The 18,442-nt window shown below is 51.8% G+C and overlaps 8 protein-coding genes across 8 annotated transcripts; 5 read left to right on the top strand and 3 right to left on the bottom strand.

Moving 5' to 3' along the window:
- Nucleotides 1-465: 465 nt before the first annotated feature.
- Nucleotides 466-1,338, top strand: COCVIDRAFT_89687 (hypothetical protein; the record flags this gene model as incomplete). The annotated part of the gene is made up of 2 exons (XM_014704826.1): nucleotides 466-844; nucleotides 950-1,338. 2 exons carry the CDS (start codon nucleotides 466-468, stop codon nucleotides 1,336-1,338), a joined length of 768 nt encoding a protein of 255 aa, XP_014560312.1.
- Nucleotides 1,339-2,468: 1,130 nt separating this feature from the next.
- COCVIDRAFT_89507 (hypothetical protein) lies at nucleotides 2,469-3,725 on the top strand (the record flags this gene model as incomplete). The annotated part of the gene is made up of 2 exons (XM_014704825.1): nucleotides 2,469-2,765; nucleotides 3,027-3,725. The coding sequence occupies 2 exons, from the start codon at nucleotides 2,469-2,471 to the stop codon at nucleotides 3,723-3,725; spliced, it is 996 nt and encodes a 331-aa protein (XP_014560311.1).
- Nucleotides 3,726-4,905: 1,180 nt separating this feature from the next.
- On the bottom strand, nucleotides 4,906-6,048 carry COCVIDRAFT_12848 (hypothetical protein; the record flags this gene model as incomplete). Its single annotated transcript, XM_014704777.1, has 2 exons — nucleotides 4,906-5,212; nucleotides 5,321-6,048. 2 exons carry the CDS (start codon nucleotides 6,046-6,048, stop codon nucleotides 4,906-4,908), a joined length of 1,035 nt encoding a protein of 344 aa, XP_014560263.1.
- Nucleotides 6,049-7,003: 955 nt separating this feature from the next.
- COCVIDRAFT_89392 (hypothetical protein) lies at nucleotides 7,004-8,693 on the top strand (the record flags this gene model as incomplete). The annotated part of the gene is made up of 5 exons (XM_014704824.1): nucleotides 7,004-7,184; nucleotides 7,238-7,897; nucleotides 7,946-8,264; nucleotides 8,318-8,393; nucleotides 8,448-8,693. 5 exons carry the CDS (start codon nucleotides 7,004-7,006, stop codon nucleotides 8,691-8,693), a joined length of 1,482 nt encoding a protein of 493 aa, XP_014560310.1.
- A 546-nt stretch (nucleotides 8,694-9,239) lies between these two features.
- COCVIDRAFT_89453 (hypothetical protein) lies at nucleotides 9,240-10,588 on the bottom strand (the record flags this gene model as incomplete). The annotated part of the gene is made up of 3 exons (XM_014704823.1): nucleotides 9,240-9,814; nucleotides 9,874-10,252; nucleotides 10,325-10,588. The coding sequence occupies 3 exons, from the start codon at nucleotides 10,586-10,588 to the stop codon at nucleotides 9,240-9,242; spliced, it is 1,218 nt and encodes a 405-aa protein (XP_014560309.1).
- Nucleotides 10,589-11,333: 745 nt separating this feature from the next.
- Nucleotides 11,334-13,721, bottom strand: COCVIDRAFT_34526 (hypothetical protein; the record flags this gene model as incomplete). The annotated part of the gene is made up of 5 exons (XM_014704822.1): nucleotides 11,334-11,585; nucleotides 11,634-11,846; nucleotides 11,897-13,028; nucleotides 13,119-13,497; nucleotides 13,601-13,721. The coding sequence occupies 5 exons, from the start codon at nucleotides 13,719-13,721 to the stop codon at nucleotides 11,334-11,336; spliced, it is 2,097 nt and encodes a 698-aa protein (XP_014560308.1).
- Nucleotides 13,722-14,900: 1,179 nt separating this feature from the next.
- COCVIDRAFT_63664 (hypothetical protein) lies at nucleotides 14,901-15,425 on the top strand (the record flags this gene model as incomplete). The annotated part of the gene is made up of 1 exon (XM_014704821.1): nucleotides 14,901-15,425. A coding segment is annotated over one exon (525 nt), but the record flags the coding sequence as incomplete, so codon positions are not given.
- Nucleotides 15,426-17,555: 2,130 nt separating this feature from the next.
- On the top strand, nucleotides 17,556-18,407 carry COCVIDRAFT_23437 (hypothetical protein; the record flags this gene model as incomplete). Its single annotated transcript, XM_014704795.1, has 1 exon — nucleotides 17,556-18,407. The coding sequence occupies one exon, from the start codon at nucleotides 17,556-17,558 to the stop codon at nucleotides 18,405-18,407; it is 852 nt and encodes a 283-aa protein (XP_014560281.1).
- Nucleotides 18,408-18,442: the final 35 nt, after the last annotated feature.

Genomic DNA, 18,442 nt, shown 5'->3' with positions numbered 1-18,442 from the left:
CGGCCAGGAGTTGACAGGAAAAGGTGTTTATTCATGTTGGCAATATAAGACCGGTTTATCCCAGAAAACGTAGTCTTTGCTTGGTTGCTTAGAAGTGATTCCGTATGTTGACCAAGTGGAGCTAAAAAAAGGTTGTTGCCAGCACGCTACAACCCCTCTTACCGCCCCACCCCACCACTGACCCTGCATTTCGCTCTACGTCAATGATCAGCCCAACATGCGCGCCCAGTAACCCAGTTTTACCCTTGTGACATTCATTCTCACCTCTACTTTCTCCTTCCTCTCCTACTTTCTCTCCCCAGTTCCCTCGTCATTTTCCATTCATGAAGTAGTTATCCTGCGGCTGTTGGACACAGTCATCTCGTCCCTGGAGCATCGCGTGCGTCATCGGTGTTGTGGCCTTGTTGCGACTCTGCGCTGAGACCGAGAAACATTTGCGCCTTGTCTCTCTTTTCGTTCTGCAAAATGGAGAGTAATCTTTCTGCCGCCCGGGCATCCCGACGTTTCCTCGATGAGCGCGTTCGCAACGACTGGGATTACCCGGATCCGGCGGTTGAGTGGTCAGCCTCTGACGAGCAAGTACGCGATGCTGTCGATTTCCGCGAACGATACTATGGCGAGTCGGAGTCTGGGGACTCGGACAACGAGGACCAAGATGGTGCACCGTACAAGTTTGACAGTCCGGAGAGCATCGGTGACGCGGTTGCGCATACCCGCGAGGCGCGCAAGAGACGGCGTAGGGAGCGCATGGAGCGTGAGATGAAGGAAAACGAAGGCTTGCGTATCTGGGTAGAGCGAAGAGATGTATGGACAGGCGCAGCGAGTGTCAGAAAATACGGCACAGGTCGGCAGCGTCAGGGAAACCGACCGTCATCTGTAACAGGCTCTTCGTCTGAAGAACATGCCACCACTCCAGCAGGCTCCGAATCGCAGTCCGCCACAAGCGCAGCACCAGAAACGTATGACCTCGTACCTGTTGCACCCCGCCTCCTCGACCAGAACCCCATCCGCGCCTCCATCACCCCACAAGCATATCCCGACATTTACCAGAAAATCGTCGTCTCATCACGCACCCCTTCAGTTCCCATCAACCTCGCAGACATGACAAAGGCGTTAGTCCAGGGCTGGAAAGACGCAGACGAGTGGCCTCCGCGCGTTGCAGCAGCAGACCCCCTTGCGGGCAAGAAGCGCGTCATTACTGGTCCTCCGTCAAACGGAAATCATGTAGGCTTCATTGCTAGACATCCGCATCTGGAAAAGGGGGTTGACGGCATGAAGCGGATTTTACATCTTAATGTACAACACAATCATGAAAACGAGCATGCAAAAGATGGGTGAAGTTTGGGGGTTGCTTAATGGGTAGGGGGTTGATGTCAGGAGCCTCTCTTTTTTTTCTTCTCCCTTTTGCACTCAGGGTGAAGAATTAATCATGGGTTTCTTCTTCGTTTTTTGAACCCCTGTTTCCGTCTGAGAACAAATGCGACTGAAGTATTTCCCGGTCAGTGTAACTCGAAGCATAGCCACAGGAGCGTGCATGTAGTAGCAAAGTTCCGCCATTTTCCCCTTTTTTTTCTGTTTTCTTACATAAGGAGGAGATGCAGGAATTCCGGTATACCCCCATGAAATGTATTTCCATAGCTTGGTACTTTTTCTTCTTTACTGCGATTCGCAAGCGGAGGGAGTTGGCAGAGTAAAGTAAACAAGAAAGCCTGAAATAGCATGTATGACCGCTTTTTTTTTCCAAATGGCCAACAAAAACAGTACTACCCACTTTTTTTTTCCATACTACCATGTCTCCCCATCTCAAGCATGTGCCACAAAAGCACAATAGCACACAACCCACTTCCGCATAATCCATGCTCATTCCCGCACCATCCATCCATCCCCCTCCCCCGCCGACACCTATCGGCCCATCGGCCGCTGCTCCGACACACACCCACCCTCGCCCTCGAGGGCACTCCACTCTGCTCCTTTTCCCCAAAATGGACCACTTCCATGCAGCTTGTCCAGAGACGAACCACAAACAACCCCGGTACCGCCATTTAAGCGGTAGAAGCCCCTCCAACCAACCAAACATCCCTGAGCCTAGTACTAGTTCTATGCCCCAGCCCCAGTTTTCGCTCCATTACTAGATGATTTCGTACGAGGGATTCGGAGTCTTCGGGTTCCGAGGGTGTGTCCGAATATGCCTACCAGAATGGGCGAGGAGATGATGCGTGTTCAAGCAAGTAGCGGGTAGCTACGTCGATGAGCATTTTTGGTGATTGCGATGGGTAGGTATGACGATTGCGCGTGGATAGTCGAAAAGTGGAGTTGGATAAGAGGGGAAGAAGGTGGTGGTGGTATAAGTATTGCATGCCTCAGTCCCTTCTCTTGTTACAAATTCATTCTGCAAATTCATATCTCTCGTCCTTCTTTCTTTTTTTCTCTTGGTTTATCAAAGAGGTATTTTTTTTTGAAGAGAAACTATGCCTGGTGCTATATCCGATGATACTCGTACCCCCGCGCCTGCGGAGGGCGTTTGTGGGATTTATCATATTACGCATCCGCGCTCGGCGTCGAATTTGTTCCAGAACATGATGGGGAAGCAGCCTGGGTTCCAGTATTCGAGCTATAAGTTGTTTGGGGCTGGGTTTGGGGCGTTGGCGCAGTTGCAGAGGGGGCCGTTGGGGGAGTGGCCGGAGGAGGATCGAGAGAGGTTGTTTGGGCTGTTTGAGGCGGGGTTTGAGGGGATGCAGGACGAGGTTGCAGGGGCGATGGAGGGTGTAAGTTTTAATTTCTTTGTTCTTTTGCTCTTGGTGTTTTTTTTCCCTGGGGGATATGCAGGGAGAAAAAGGGAAAGAGAGAAGTTGTGTTGGGGTGGAGTCCTCGGGCCATATGTATGGTCGGGACATTTACATGCGATTCGGAGTAAACGGGCTCTTGCGAATCTCAGCCTCGAGATTGCGTGCTCCCCTCTTGGCTCGCATGATAAGGCATCCAATCTTCTTATCGAATTGATACCAACTGACATTGTATTTGTCTAGGGCAAAAAGGTGTTTATGAAAGAACATGCAGTCTTTCTCTCCGCCGGCGATAAACTCATAGGCCGCGTCTACAAAGACGACAATGTCGCACCCTTAGTCCTACACGAGCGCGGTGTCGCACCCAGCAAGTCGTCTCATACGAATCCGACTTCGCTGCCCGATAGTTTCCTGCTGAAGTTCCAGCCGATCTTCCAAATCAGACATCCAGTCCTCATGTTCCCCTCGCTTGTCCGCGCACAAATGGACGTCAAGGTAGCAGGCCGTCCCCGCGACCCCATCTGTCAAGTCATGCTTCAGCTGCGCGACTCACGCTCTCTATACGACTGGTATGCTGCTCAAACCGTAAACACAGGAATTACCCCACGCGTCATTGATGCCGACGACGTCATGAGCGATGCAGCCTCCATGCGCAAACTCTGCTTAGAAACAGGACTCGATCCCGATTCCATCGTGTATCAATGGGAGGAGCGCGTAGTCGAGGACCCGATGCAAGCAAGGTTCTTGTCTACCCTGGCAAAGAGTAAGGGGATTGTAAAGGGCTTGGATGCTAAAGGGAAGAGTGTAGAGGGGGAGATGGAGAAGTGGGTTGAGGAGTTTGGGAGGGAGGATGCGGAGGAATTGGCGAGGTTGGTTGAGAAGGCTATGGGGGATTATGAGTATTTGCATGGCAAGAGGACTGTTGCTGGGGAGACGGAGTAGATGTGTGTATGAGGGTTTGGAATGAGTGTTGGAAGGCGAATCATGGTGTAAAACGCGAATGTAGTGAATGTGTAAAATTGCTGCACGTATGTAGTTTTGAATTGTATCACAGCAAAAACGACCGACTTTGTCGGCTGGAGGCCTGGAAATTATAGACAGATAACAGAGGAATAAGTTTCCTTCCCTGCAATATATGAAAGCAAGACCAGCTTTTTTAGTCGAGTTTGATCTTCTCCATCAGTAGCGGGGTAGTGGTTTTTTCCTAGGCAGTTCTACTGCAAACCGCAATTTTGGAAAGCGCGAATTGATCAGATAGTACAACATACATTGTGACTTTAGTCAGTCAGAATCGGTTCACGAATCAAGAAGTCCTAGTAGTTTCACAGCATTCACAAGCAAGCCTAGGTAACAAGAAGCGGCTAGCAAAAGTATGGAGATAATTGTAGAAAGTATCAGACACGTGATCGCACCATACATTATAACCTCGGGCATCCTCGGCACGACTCCAACATCCAAAACTGTATAAAACAAACACCTAGATACTTGACGAGCCGGGTGGCGCCACTATGAGCTCACTTGCAGTTTCCAGAACGACATGACAAGCCCGTAAAATGGTGTGCGATGCGTGAGAAAGATCGTATTCGAGTCTAAGGCCCAATCCAGCGATGACAATGACATCTTACAAGGCACTCTCTACGAGCCCCACATTCCGATCGTTGCACGTTTACGTGCGGGGTGTTCGTACGCACCCAACCCCCCCTTGTTCGTGAGATCATACAATGCCAGAACGGGTAGTAATCGTGCCTAGCGTGACTCTGAAAAAGGTTTTAGCTTACGCAGGCTTTCTTACTATGTATGCGCTACGAATCTGTTCAACCGCCTTCCATCGCACTTGAATCGTAAGAGTGTTCGTAGCGCTCATCTTGTATCTTTCTTTTGACCATGACAAACTCTGAAATAGATCGTATAACAGTAGTATATTGGAATCATTCTATTGAAGCTAACAAACTTTGCAAAGCGGTTGCTGAATAGCAGTGGCTTCCTACGGGATCGTGTCTGTCGTAAATTGCGTAAGATGGTATGTACGACACCCAAACTCCTGAACGGCCTGCCTGCTGTTGAAAAAGAATCTGATCGCTAAGAAGCAGCACAGGTGATAACGGTCGAGAAACGCATGAGCTCAAAGTTTCAATAACGCGCCTTTGCAGCGTTGGTGCAACTGCAGTCTCCACAGCTTGGTTTCGTTCAGCAAGAAGACTTGTCCGTCTTTACCGAAACAAAAGTTGGCGACACCGCCGTCAACCAGGACTTTTGCCAGCAAAACACCACCGGGAGACCAGATGTTCAGTCCATCTCCACATCCACTGTAGACATTGCCATCCAAATCGCACTTGATGCCATCGGGAACACCAGTATCGGCCATGGCAAATAGCCGTCGGTTAGTCAAAAACGGTTGGCCAGAGTAAGTCTGCACATCAAACGCATATCTACAACCACTTGTCAGAAAATTGTCATCACAACACCCAGAAACCACTGAGAATGACTAACATCACTCCTCCCTGGGAAAAAAAGGTAAAGTGGAATACAGAACTTACATATGCGACACCCTCGCATCATCCGTCGACCCATCCCCATGAATCCAATCCGTGTCCGTCACATACACAACCTTCTCATCAGGACTAAAACAAATCCCATTCGGCCTCCCAAACCCATCCGCCACAGCGCGTATACCCCCCGTAGCAGGATCAAACCGATACACCTGATTCGGCAGTCTAGGCTTGGGCCGAATCTTCTGCTCAAACCCATAGTTGGGGTCTGTGAACCAGATCGAGCCGTCAGAGTGCACAACGACGTCGTTAGGCGAGTTAAAGGGGCGGCCGTGGAAGTCGCTGACGAGAAGTTTGGCTTCGTAAGTAGTAACAGTAGATGACGAGGAAAGGGGATTTGAACAGCGCATGTAGGCTATGCCGCCGGGTGTATCGAGTGTGCCCTGCGAACAGAATAGAATGCCATCTTGATAGTTTACGCCGCCATTGGCCATGTGCACGTTTTTGACGTTGACCTCGGCGTACTTTGCGTCGGTCCTGGTGGCATCCGCAGGCAGCTGTATGCGCGAGACGTGGATGTGGGTTTTTCCCGTAGCAGGGTGCTGGTACTGGTTGCTCGTCACGAAAAGGCAGTTTTCCTCAGGAATGAAAACGCCGGCTTCGTGGGCAAACGGGCACTTGTCATCTTCGAGTAGCACTTCGAGTTTGGGGTCGTGGCTGAAGAGGTCTTTGGCTGCCTCGTCGTAGATCCGCAACCACGAGGGATTGGGACTCATTGCTGAGGAACGTGTGTTTTTTTAGGGATATGCACTAGACGGATTTGGGTGAATTAGTGTAGGAATAAGGTTTCGGTCGTGCGTGTCGGTTGAGGCTTTTACCCCGGACTGTCAGCTTTCGCAAGAGGGCAACTTGTTATAACACGCGAGCGGGCGTGTTGGCGAGCGTTGAGTCGGCGTTTGAACGAGCAGGATAACGATCACGCGACGGGACGAACTGGCGCGGTTTTTGATGATTCAATCGCCGACAAAGCTTCTTCTAAGTGCTTTAGTTTGCCGGTCGGCGCGGCGTTTGAAGCAGGCTTTTTACGGGTTTGGAAGGGTTCGTGATGCGCTGGACCCAGAGCAACGCCGGAGTTTCGGTCCTGCGTCGGTCAGATTAATAGAGGGCAGGTAAAGCAGTCCACGAGCACTGGTTGGCTGAAAAAAACGGCTTTACCCTAGGGCCGAATCATTACGTGCAAATACGCGTTCGGAACTAAGTTGGCTGGATGACATGGCGGGCAGCCTCCATCTAAACCTTCCTACGCCTAGCATGTGCGTGTGGATAGCACGATCTGGTATACTATGACCTTGAACGGCTTCGCCCACCCAACTAGCCCGGTTACTAGCGACTGACTCGATCACCGCCTCGAATCAACACTTGCCGTATGTAGCATCCTCTAGGGCGTTAGACAAACGGGCTAGACCCCAGCATTACCCCAGAGGCCACCAAAACCCGCGGGATATGTATGACTTTGCCGTACCCATGGGGAAGGGGGCCCCGCAAACTCGCGATCGCGACCCATGCTTTCCAGAAGGACCGTTTCTCAAGGTCCATGTATATATATGAGATGGGAAGACGTCCATGCATGCACCTTGTGAAGAAACTCTTTTCGCATATTCCTCCCACTCAGCGGTGGATGTGAACTTGGCACATTCGAACAAAACCGCAGTTGAGAACCTTTCTTCCATCATGCCTGAACTCAAGGGTCGAGCGCTTTTGCTCACTGTTAATCTTCTTACCTCCCTCGGGTTCATGTTGATTGGGTACGACAATGGACTCATGGGCGGTCTGGTCGGTGCGCCGGCGTTCAGGAAGACGTTTGATAATCCGTCGTCGGACATGATTGGAACTATTGTGGCTATTTTTGAGAGTAAGTGACCAGAGAAATTATAGACTTGGACACATACTAATGAGCGACTATAGTTGGTTGCTTTGTCGGAGCCATGGCCACAGCTTTCTTCGGAGAGAACCTTGGTCGCCGCAAGAGTGTCGCCATCGGAGCCGTAATCAGTATGATCGGCGCCCTTCTACAAGCCACCGCATTTGGCCGAGCCCATCTCATTGTCGGCCGCATCGTCTCTGGAGTCGGACTCGGTATAATAAACTCTACGGTGCCCGTCATGCAAGCCGAGTTCAGTCCGAAGACCAGCCGCGGTGTTTACGTCTGCGCACAACTTTCCACTTTGAACTTTGGTATTTTCCTCGTATACTGGATCGACTACGGTTTTGTCAACCACACCTCGAGCTATGCTTGGAGAATTCCGACCATCCTTCAATGCATTATTCTGTTCAGCATTCTCTTCCTTACAACAGTCATCCCCGAGACACCTCGATGGCTCGCGTCACACGATCGCTCAGAAGAGTGTCTGTCGGTGTTGGCACGCATCCAAGGTACCAGCGAAAACGACGCTGTAGTCCAGAGACTCCACCAAACCATTACTGAAACCGTTGCCTACGAGGCGTCGCGACAAGCTGGCTGGAAGGATATCTTCAGGAGCGACCCTATCAAGTCGAGGAGGCGTTTCTTGATTGCTTGTGCTATTCAGATGTTCCAGCAACTCGGTGGTATCAACGCTATCATCTGTAAGTTCTGTATTAGCAATACCACAAAACTCTACTGATGAGATACAGACTACTCTGGCACTCTCTTTGAGAAGAGCATCGGATTCGACACTCACATGTCCGCCCTCATGAGTGGTTTCCTGCAAACCTGGTTCTTCGTCGCATCCTTCATCCCCTGGTTCCTAATTGACAGGATCGGCAGACGCCCGCTCCTGCTATCCATGATCAGCGTCATGGCGGCCGTCATGGCAGTACAAGCTGCTCTTATCTACCAGGTGCAATTCAAGACTGCCTCGGCTCACGGTGCGGGTATCGCTGCAGCTGCCATGCTATTCATCTTCCAGGGAGCGTTCACCATTGGTTTCCAAGCCACCGTTTGGGTGTACCCGTAAGTTTATCCCCGCTGAATATTCAAGGCGGCAAGAAACTGACTTGAAGCAGATCTGAAATCCTTCCCCTCCGCCTACGTCAGCGTGGTTCAGCTATTTCGACGGCAGCGAACTGGATTTGCAACTACGTAAGTTTGAGCATATTCTGAACGATTAAATAAACGTGCTAATACATTGGCTAGATCATTGTGCAAATCACACCCCACGCTATCAGCAACATCGGATGGCGCACATACATCATCTTCGCCGTCCTCAACGCTCTCTGGGTCCCCATCATCTACCTGTTCTTCCCTGAGACCAGGGGCTTGGAACTCGAAGACGTTGACCGTCTTTTTTCTCACGGGGAGAGCCACTCCGAGTTGCTGGAGAAGAGCAACGATACGGAGCGAGTGGAGAAGATATCGGATGTGAAGGAAGTAGAGCTATGAGCTATGACCAGGATACGGTGCAATAAATCATCAAGGTTATGATGTATATTTTGAATAATATCACCTGCGTGGCTTTCATGCTGCCTAAACGTAACATGCTTCCTGGAATTCTTTCTCAGTGCAGTGAAATGTCTGAATTACCCTAGTCAGAGTCAAGGTCAACCTTCAGGCTAGGATTAAGGTTAGGATCAGAAACCCCACATATCATCACCGTATCCAAAAACAAACAAATCAGAAATATTAGTCCAACATCTCCACAATCGTAGTAACTACTACATGCATGCCAAGAATAAGGGTCCTCCTGTCAATCGTCTTGGCAAAGGATCTGATACTACGCTTAATAAGTGGAGAAAAAAAAACGGTAAGTACATGACTAGCTCCCAGATATTGATTCTTCAATCCAAGTATAGTATGTCGTGTACCTATGATATCACGTGAGATCGTCTTAAAAAAATAACCACACCAAGATACCTTTTCCCCCATACCCCTCCCCTTTCCACACCCTCCACCTCCACCAGCTTAGTCATCCCCAGGGGGATCAGTCCTTCACACCTTCCTCACCCTCCAAACCTGCGCCAAATACGCATACCTCGTCAACGCCTTGACATTAAACCCATACTCCGCCTCCCTACTCCTCACCTTCCCCCCTTCAAACGTCAACTCCCCACACTCCTCTCCTAGATCCTCAAACGCAAACCCCATGGCCTCCACAACCCTTATAATCTCTTCCAGGGAAAGCTGGACAAAAGGACCGGTGCCATAGAGCAGCGGACCAAAGTTGATCCAGTGACCCCCCGGTTTCAAGAGGCGCGATATGGTATCGAAATAGGACATTAGATTTCGCGCGGTGTCGATGAAGAAGTGCGTGACAATGATATCGAAGGTTCCTTCTTTGTCGGCGAGAACGGTGGTGAAGTCGCCTTCGACGAGGAGGACGTCTGGGTGCGGTGCTATGTTTGGGGCGGAGATGGGGCGCAGCATGTCGGACTTTGTGGCGTGGTGCGACATTGCGTCGATAAAAGGGTGGAATATTAGTGTGTTGGGGGTGGTTTGGGAGTCCATGTAGCGGTAGCCGATATTCATGAACATGGACCATTCGTTGATGGTTACTTCGAAGCCTGCTGGGGGAGAGGTTTAGCAGGAAGCGTGGGGGAGGAGGAGGAGGAGGGGAAATACGGACCCCCTAGGTTGGCGATGTCGTGGCCGAGGCGACCTAGTCCGGAGCCGGGGAGTAAGACGCTGAGTTTAGTGTCTTCTGGGTATTCTGACTTGATACTTTCTATAGTACTCAAAATGCACGGAAAGGCTTCGTTTCTCTCCTTCAGCCCCTCGTCTGCCCAGTCTCGCACATAGTGTTTTAGCGTTTGCGACGTAGCAAATCTATCTGCTTGACGCCCGTCCTTCTCTGCCAGTGACATGTGATCATCGAGCTCTTTCTGCTCGATGCCGTAGAACTGCATGGCATGCTGTACCATGTCCCTGCAAATGGCTGCGTTGGTAAGAATCAATCTCTCAATCTCATCTAGCCTCTTCCTGTATCCAATAGTATTTTCTAGTGTCTGCAAAGTGATTAGTTCTATCTCAAGTACATGTCAATCCGAATAGCATGCCTTCATCTGCTTTTTGCTCACGCTCTTGTACAAGGTTCGCCATCGATCAAGCTCGGCCATGTGTCGTTCACGATATCGGGTGTATGCCCAAAGTGCCTCGAGTAGTCTGTATCGTGGATGGTTCGTTGTCCATTTCCCGCTCTTTCGATCCATCCGCTTCATGAGATGAGCTTTCTCATGTCTGTGGCGGGCTGTTCTTGGCACATGACTTGATGGCATCGCGCCCATCATTAATGGATTTTGTACTGACTGTGCATTTGCAATAGCTGCCGTGGCCTCATCCATCTCCAGCGCCGGTACATTTTCGGGATGTTGGGTTGTGCTAGCTTGGCTTGTACCATCGGCAGCTCCAAGCGAAGCCGATGCTACCCCAGCTAGAATTAGTAGCAGCAAGGACGATCGCATCTTCTAATGAACCAGAGAAAAGGCATGCATTCAGTCGAGGTCAGATATGTTAATTGAGAAATCAATTTTTGCGTGCGTGAGCGAGTACCTTGCTGTCTGCCAAGCAGCCGTCTCTGTTAGGCTGTACAATGTTGCACTTGGCAGCTGTGTTGTCGAGTGTTCAAGTCGGTGAAAATGGGTATTAGCAATATCGAAGTACAGATGATGTCATTGCGAACGAAATTAGATGTGAGGCTTCAGCATAGTTGGAAAGACAAGCCATACATGTTTGTAAAGCATACAGTGGACCGAGACCCGCATGCATAAGCGAAGTTCGGCTAGCGTCAGGGTATGACTACACTGATATGTAGAATTGCGATAGAAATACTTTTAAGTAGCGTACTGTACTCGATGCCCAGGTAAAATCCATGGCTGTGTTAGCTAACTTTAAAACAGGCAATCTGTATGTATCGAGACTAAAAGAAGACATGCCGACAAAAATTAAACCCTTCTTCTCGCCGCATTGATACAGAGAAACGCACATTATAATTGTCAGTATTGCGGGGAAAAGATTCATGCGCCAAAACAACCTATCCTACAAGAAGCCGAACTTTCACGCTGACTTGAAAATACGAAACCCCACCACTTAGTATCCAACTCCAACCTCACCTGGAAAACTGGCCCAGAATTCTTGGGTAGCATTCATCATCATGGCCTCGAGCTCCTCGTTTGTCAGGTCAAAGGAATCAAGGTTGAAAGTCTCGTCTGCTTCAAGAGGTGGAACTGCTGGTGGTGTGTTCCAGGACACATTGGGAGTGTAACTGCTGGGCGTAGCGGCCGTGGTAGGCATTGGGCTGCTCTGCGAGGGGTTTGTAAGGTTTGCGATTATGGGTTTGCGCTGGCGATGGGGTTAGCAGAGTTTGTAGAATGATTCAGAGGAGCTCACATGAATCTGATGATCCGTGGGCGAGTGGACCGAGGGAGCCAAAGGAGACTCATGAACTCTAGAAGATTCACTTGGCTTCTGTACTGGTGATGGCTGCAGCGCGCCGTAGTCAATCATGGCGTGGCGGAGAGCTTGGCGTTCTTCTGGAGACGCTGGGCCATCCTGGCCCAACACGGAGCGGTAGTAGGCTTGCATGCGCCTGATGGTGTCAAACTTGAGGGTTTGTTAGCATGCATTCAATTGTCATTATAGCATATACTTGCCCATGTTTCAGCCATTGGCCATTGTGTCTTCATCTCCTTGAGGAAGTTGCAGCCCTGGATGACGCTCTTTCGAGCCTTTTCCTGCCAGCGAGGGTCGTCGTCACCACTGGGGAAGTTGAAAGAGTACAGCATGGCGCCGACGGCAGTGTAAATGGTGAAGCCGACCCAAGGGACTAGTCCGCGGAGGAAATAGACACCGAACGTGCGCATCTCCTCGAGCATGTCGAGGACCATGACGGCGTCCTTGAACAGCTCTCTCCGGGAAGACCTCTCCCACTTTTTCCACATGTCGCGATGTTCATCGTAGGCGTTGTGCTTCTCCTCGGCACCAGCGCCATTCTGATGGGGGCCGAGAACGGGCAGATAGGCGCGATGCAAGAACATGTAGCTCATAAAGTGGATGCAGTGCATGTAACAGTAGGCTTGGCCTTGCTCAACGGCATTGTGGCTGTGAATGGTAAAGAGATCGTACTGGAGGCGCTGGGGCAGGGACGACTTCCAGCCCTCGAGCTCGTAGATGAGCTGTTGGAACTGCGACGATGAGGACCAGGGGAGCTCCGTCTTCAGGTCCTCGTTGCAAGCCCAGCGGGCGACCTTGCCCCAGATGTTTGCGGCGCGCATGCTGTAGCCAATGATGCCGATTTCGCCAATGGGCAGGGCCACAGGGGGCGTGCGCTTCGTGTTGTCGAGCTGGGGGGTGCACTTGGGCTCGCCAAAGACAAAGTCCTCGCGCTCGCAGGGCAGCTGGATGGACATGTCTGCGGCGGTCAATGACCTCTTACGGCCCTTACCGCCGCTCAGCAACGAGTCCATGAGGAAGCAGGTCCAGGCAGTGCGGCGGCGGACCTCTGCCTCGATGAACTCCTCGCGGGTCGGGACGCGGTTGCGGGGGATGCCCGTCTCGCGGGTCAGGTCCATGACTTCGACGAGGCGGATGGCCATGCCAAGGTAGATCCAGGCGCGTCTGCCATTGCCGGCGCCCCAGTCATGGCCAGTGAGCATGAGGAGGGCCTGGACGCGGCTGATGGAGGGCGTCTCGAGGTCCTGCTGCAGAATCTGGCGGGCATGGGCGGCGTAGGCATTGCTGGCCTCAGTCTGGGTGCGGAAGGGCGGGGGAGGGTCTTTGACGAAGCTACCAGGGGAAGGGAGGGAGAGTCAGCAGTGTGCTCGTGTTGGTGTTGGGTGAGGCAGGCAGGCAGTCAGGCAGGCAGGGCGGACATACCGGATGGCGAGCGCCAGCATCGCCCAGGCCATCCATGGCTCGAGGGTGCGGTCGCGGATGCGCAGCAGCAGCGTGGGGGTATGGTGGAAGCTCCACTTGTAGGAGCAGCGCAGGTAGCTGTTCTTGACCTCGTCGGTCAGCAGGTCGAAGGGATCGAGGCCGTCGAGCAGGGCAGCAGCAGATGCCGCCGTCGGCGAGGCCTGTGTAGCGGCAGCGATGCCGACCGGCACGGGTACGTCATTGCGGCGGCCCTGCTGGGGCGCGGCGAAGGAGGTGGAGTGGTGTGCATTTGCATGTGGCAGCGAGGGCGGCGTATCGCCTGCGTCTTCAGAGTGCCGTGGCCGTTTGGGCTTGCGGTGGATGGCACTCGTTCCGGGCGCTGCTCTCACGGTCAGTCAGAATCAGAAGACACTCACACACGCACACACGGCCCCAGCAGCCTCGCCACGGCCACCACCACCACCACCACCATAACAACCTACCTGGGAACTCGCACGCGTCGGCCCGCCCGCTCTGCTTGCATCTGTCGCACGGCGGCCGGTCCTCGTGGATGCACTTCTGCTTGGCCGACCGGCAGGACACACAGGCTACGGGATTGCGCATGTTGGCGATGCTGAGGGCATGGCTCAGCAACGAGGACGACAAACGGCACCTTGACTGCCCACTGCCTGAGAGCCACCACGGACTCTGAGGCCTTATCCCGGCCGCCCGCCTTGCCTGCCCTGCCCTTGCCTGCCCCCTTTCCGCCCGTCGCTCCTCGTCTCTTCTCTCTTCGCGCCTTCATCATGGTCCTCGTCGTTGTAATCATTTTCATCACTTTCATCATTTTCATCATTTTTCCTCTTCTTCTTTTTTTGCCCCCCTTTTTTTTAACCTTTTTTTGCCTTTTTTTATTTTATTCCATTCCCTTCATCGCCTCTCGCCTCCCCCTCCTCCTCCACCGCCCCCTGGCCATCGACACTCACATGTTTCCTCTTCTGCCCTCTGCGCCGGCGTCCGGGCCTATGCTCTAGGCAAGGAACGGCGCTGTGTGCTGTGTTGGGGTTGATTGCGGGGTTTCCCTTACCCCAAATGCTTGGTTCCTCTCTTTGTCGTCGCAGTCTTGGGATAGCGCACAAGGTCGGCCCTCCCAATGTTTCCCCCCCGAGCCCTTGTCCGCGTCATTGACGAGCCACCTCCACCACAACACTCACATTGGCCTTTCTTCACGCCTGCATTGTGCACCTCCCGTCTTACACTGCCTGAACAATATCTTGTTTGCCTTGCTGCCCTTGTCAGCTGTCATCTTTCACGCGCTGCTCTTTGATTGCTGACCTGCACTGTGTCACAACACGGACCCACCCGCCAAGCCACTCGCTCTTTCCCCAAAACCATGTCTTGCCCTCACTCTCCACAAACTCGCTCCGTCCCTATCAATTTGTGCCTCCTATTCCCGCCTCAGTATACCCAAAAACTAGTCTTTTCAACATATGAATCAAAATGACCGACCAAGCCTCTCCCACCCCTGACAGTGACGCCAGCATCGACACACATCAGATACATGAACTTCCCAGAACATCCATGAAGAGGAAGCGGCAAGACTCTCCCGATGACTCCACCTCCGTATGCTCTTTCCCCTAAAGCACCAGCCAGCTTACGCTTCACTAACCATAATCTCACAAAGCCTGACCCCGATTCCTCATCAGCTCCCTCCAAGAAGAGACGCCATGACAAGGACGAATATAACCCAAAGGTACTAGACGCACTCTTCACCCCCATCATCCTAATAACACTCACCAGTACATGGCTCGCTTGTGTTTTGAGGCACACATGTTGCGCCAACGAGAAGCTGACATCACTGACTATACTTCGTATGCCCGACAAGACTATCAGCAAGACCTTACCTGCATGTTCACCTATGCACATGCCAAGGGGCAATTCAGAAAAGGTACGGCAGCTCGCCACTTGATCCCTCGTCTTGCAAACATCACCCCCCGATCCAGACATGACAAGATCGCACTGGTCGATGCGTTTCTCCAACACTACGAATCGGTCAAATGTGACCTGCTTTTCATCAAAGGTGCTATCACTGTTAATGCCCAGATCGACCTCGATGCCGTCACTGCTATACGTGACTGTCTCTCTGGTCTCCACTTGTCTTTGGCCAAAGGTGTCAAGTGGCGCACCATCATACCATACACGCCACTGCCCAAAGCCTGTCTTCCAATGGTGCGGGATTTCGTCGCGAGCTCCAAGCACTACCACTTTCTTGGTGATCTCACGCATACAGTCGTGGATATCGAGACCTGGCTTAACCCCCCACCCCCTTCCATAGAGCTTTCGGCCCATCAGAGGGCGTCAGTCATGGACACACTTCGGCAGGAGGGCGAGAGAGCCACTGCGAAGCCTCCACTAAACCCACCGCCTCAGAACGATGCCGATACAGAATCAATAGAGAAACTCCTAGAACAAGGCATGGAGCAGGTAAGTCGGGTGACAGAGAGAGTATATCTGGTGACAGACAGGGTAGGTCTGTTGGCAGACAAGGTAGGTCTCTTGGAAGAGCAGCTCCAACAAGTCGAGACAGCACGCACGCTGATCACCCAAAACATCAGTGTGCTAGAGGCAACCTCTGCACAACAAAAGGCAGAAAACAGCTTGAAAGAGGAGAGATGGGTTGCAGTAGCATCCCAGATTCGGAAACAATATTGCGAGCACATCGCCCGGCAAAACAGTGAAATCGAGCGAATAAAAATGGCTGTTGACGCTGAGTGTACAAGGTGCATCAACGTCACGGCAAACACCAGCCAGATTTTGGCAGAAACAACCGAACGGCTTAATGCAATGGCGAGTGTACTTGCTGGCAGCCACGTGCCAACTGCCGGCAGCTTCCCTGCACCTCAACCTTGGAACTTCCCAATGGACATAGATCAGAATTCTGACAGGATGGATATTGATGAGAAGTCCATCTCTAGTTCAGGTGGTTTTCCAGCCCCGAATTCATTCAACCTTGGGAATATTAACCCATTTGCCAACCATTCGGTCCAAGACACAACTGCACAACAGCATGCAAATCCGTACGGTTTCTTTAAAGAAGCTTGTCGTGACTTCAAACTGGGCACATGTAGACGAGGCAAGAAATGCCAGCTTCCCCATAAACCTTGCCGTCATTGGTTGAGTGGCAATTGCAAGTATCGGGAGAAGTGCAATAGAAGCCACGACCCCTTCTTCCTTGGGCAACGTGACGCTCAATCCCAACCCTCTCAATATTCCGAGGTAGACCTAATGAGTCTTGATGACTACCTACAGCAAGATCCGAACCCAATGACTGGACAGAGTCCATTCGGAAACATGCAGCCGCCGATACTGACGGAACATGCGCCTCCAATAGTGCCAAGTGGGCCAAAGGTGAGGTTCGCTCCCACCACGATGAACTCCGGTAAAAAGATTGCTCCCGTGCCTAACTTTTTTGATCCCAATTCGCACAAAGGTGGTCCTCAATTCAGTCAGTTGAGCGCCCCGTCAGGGTTCGGTCAAGGACCTTATCAATCGGGCCAACAAAGAAAGCAGGCCTGTCAGAATTACTTGCGTGGTAGGTGCAATGAAGGCCGAAATTGCATGTATGCCCACAAACCGTGCCCATTCTTCGCCAAAGGCAGCTGTAGGTTTACAGATGAAACATGTAATAACAGCCATGACCCGCTTTTCTTCGCCCAAGACGATTCTAGCGATGGGTCACAAGGTGATTTGCAACAATACCAGAATCAGCCTAAATCACAGACGAATCTCGGAAAACAATTGCATTGAATTCTCAAAGCCGCTAGCAAAAAGAACAGGCCGAGGATAGCCCCTACATCGAGTAAGCTTTGTAAGTGGCAAAGTACTCCCTTTGGTTGCACAAATGCTCGTTGTAAGTATGAGCATAACCCGCCAAAGCTGACCTTGGGACGAAGATAGAGTTGTGATTCTTTCTGAATCTCCTCGGCTTCATCTCTCGATCTTTCTCCCTCGCATTCATGACTTGAAGCACTATGACCTGTACCATCTCCATTTCTGTTTAGCGTTTACTCGATTGCATGTATTCTATAGACTGCCAAGTCGCACGTTAGAATCTTTGTTCATAGACCAATTGCTCTTAACTTATCGAATACTATTTGAAGCACATTTCAAGATTCTCTTCAGCAACCGTTCATGATTTGCACAGTGTCTCTTTATATTTTTGTTACTCAGTCTCAGCCATTTTCCCACCCCCAACCTAACAAAGCCACACTTCCACCCCAACCCACGAACAAAGACTCAGCCTCGTTTTACAAACATCTTTATATCTTAACCCCCTCCTTTGTCCCAAACACCCCAAACATCCCTCCAAACCACCAAAAAAACCCAAAAAGCTCCCGCTCAAATCTCCGATAACAAAATCCACACACACACACACACACACACACACACACACACAAAATGAACCCAACAACACCACCACCCTCCCACCTCCTCCACTCCATCCGCCAAAACTGGTCAATCCCCCCATCAGACCCCCACCTCATCCCGCCCTCCCTTCTCGCCAACCTGCCCCCAACACACCTCTCGACCACCCTGCTCACCGCCATACACCGCCTCTCCACCCTGACCCTCGGCCAGCGCGAGCGGGCGTATAACCTGTTGAATACGTATTTTCAAGCGAGGATGCGCGAGAGAGGCGGTGCAGCTGGAATGCTGGAAGTGGAGGATGTGGAGAAGGCGTGTGGGAGTGCGCGGAAGATGAGCTGTGTTAGGTTGACGGGTGAGGCTCAGAGGGATCGTGCCGACTCTGTCTACTTGTACGCATCTGAACGAGAGCAGAATGGAGAGGGTGTGCGGAATTCGATTGAGGACATGGCAGCAAGGGAAGAGGTGCAGGCGCAGGGGTATTTGATGCAGAAGCGACGGGTGGAGCTGGCGCCGATTGTTACGGCCCAGAGTGGCATATCTGCGGTTGCGGAGGCGGAGGCGGAAGGGGCGGTGCTGAGTAGCTTTACGCCGTTGTTTAGACGGTTGAGGGATGAGCTTGGGAGTGCGAGTGTGAGTGCGAGTGTGGAGTTTGGGTTGGATGGACAGCAGCAGCAGGGGAGGGAAGTGGCAGAGGGTGAGGGAAGTGGAAGTTGGGGTGCAAAGACGGATCTGAGTGCGGCACAGCGTGCCGTGCACGAGTTTAATGTCAGGAGGTTGGAGATGGAGGGGAAGAAGAGGGAGTATGAAGATGCGGCTTGGAGGTTTGAAGAGGCGAGGTGGAGGTTGGAGGGGGTGAGGGAGGGGGTGATATCTAATAGATGAATGTGCTGCATTTGTTAAGAATAATGTTAAATATG

Source organism: Bipolaris victoriae (genome assembly GCF_000527765.1).
Source record: "Bipolaris victoriae FI3 unplaced genomic scaffold scaffold_12, whole genome shotgun sequence".
Lineage (NCBI taxonomy): Eukaryota > Fungi > Ascomycota > Dothideomycetes > Pleosporales > Pleosporaceae > Bipolaris > Bipolaris victoriae.
The sequence above is the reverse complement of the archived record's forward strand: the minus strand, read 5'-3'. Positions and strand labels throughout refer to the sequence as shown.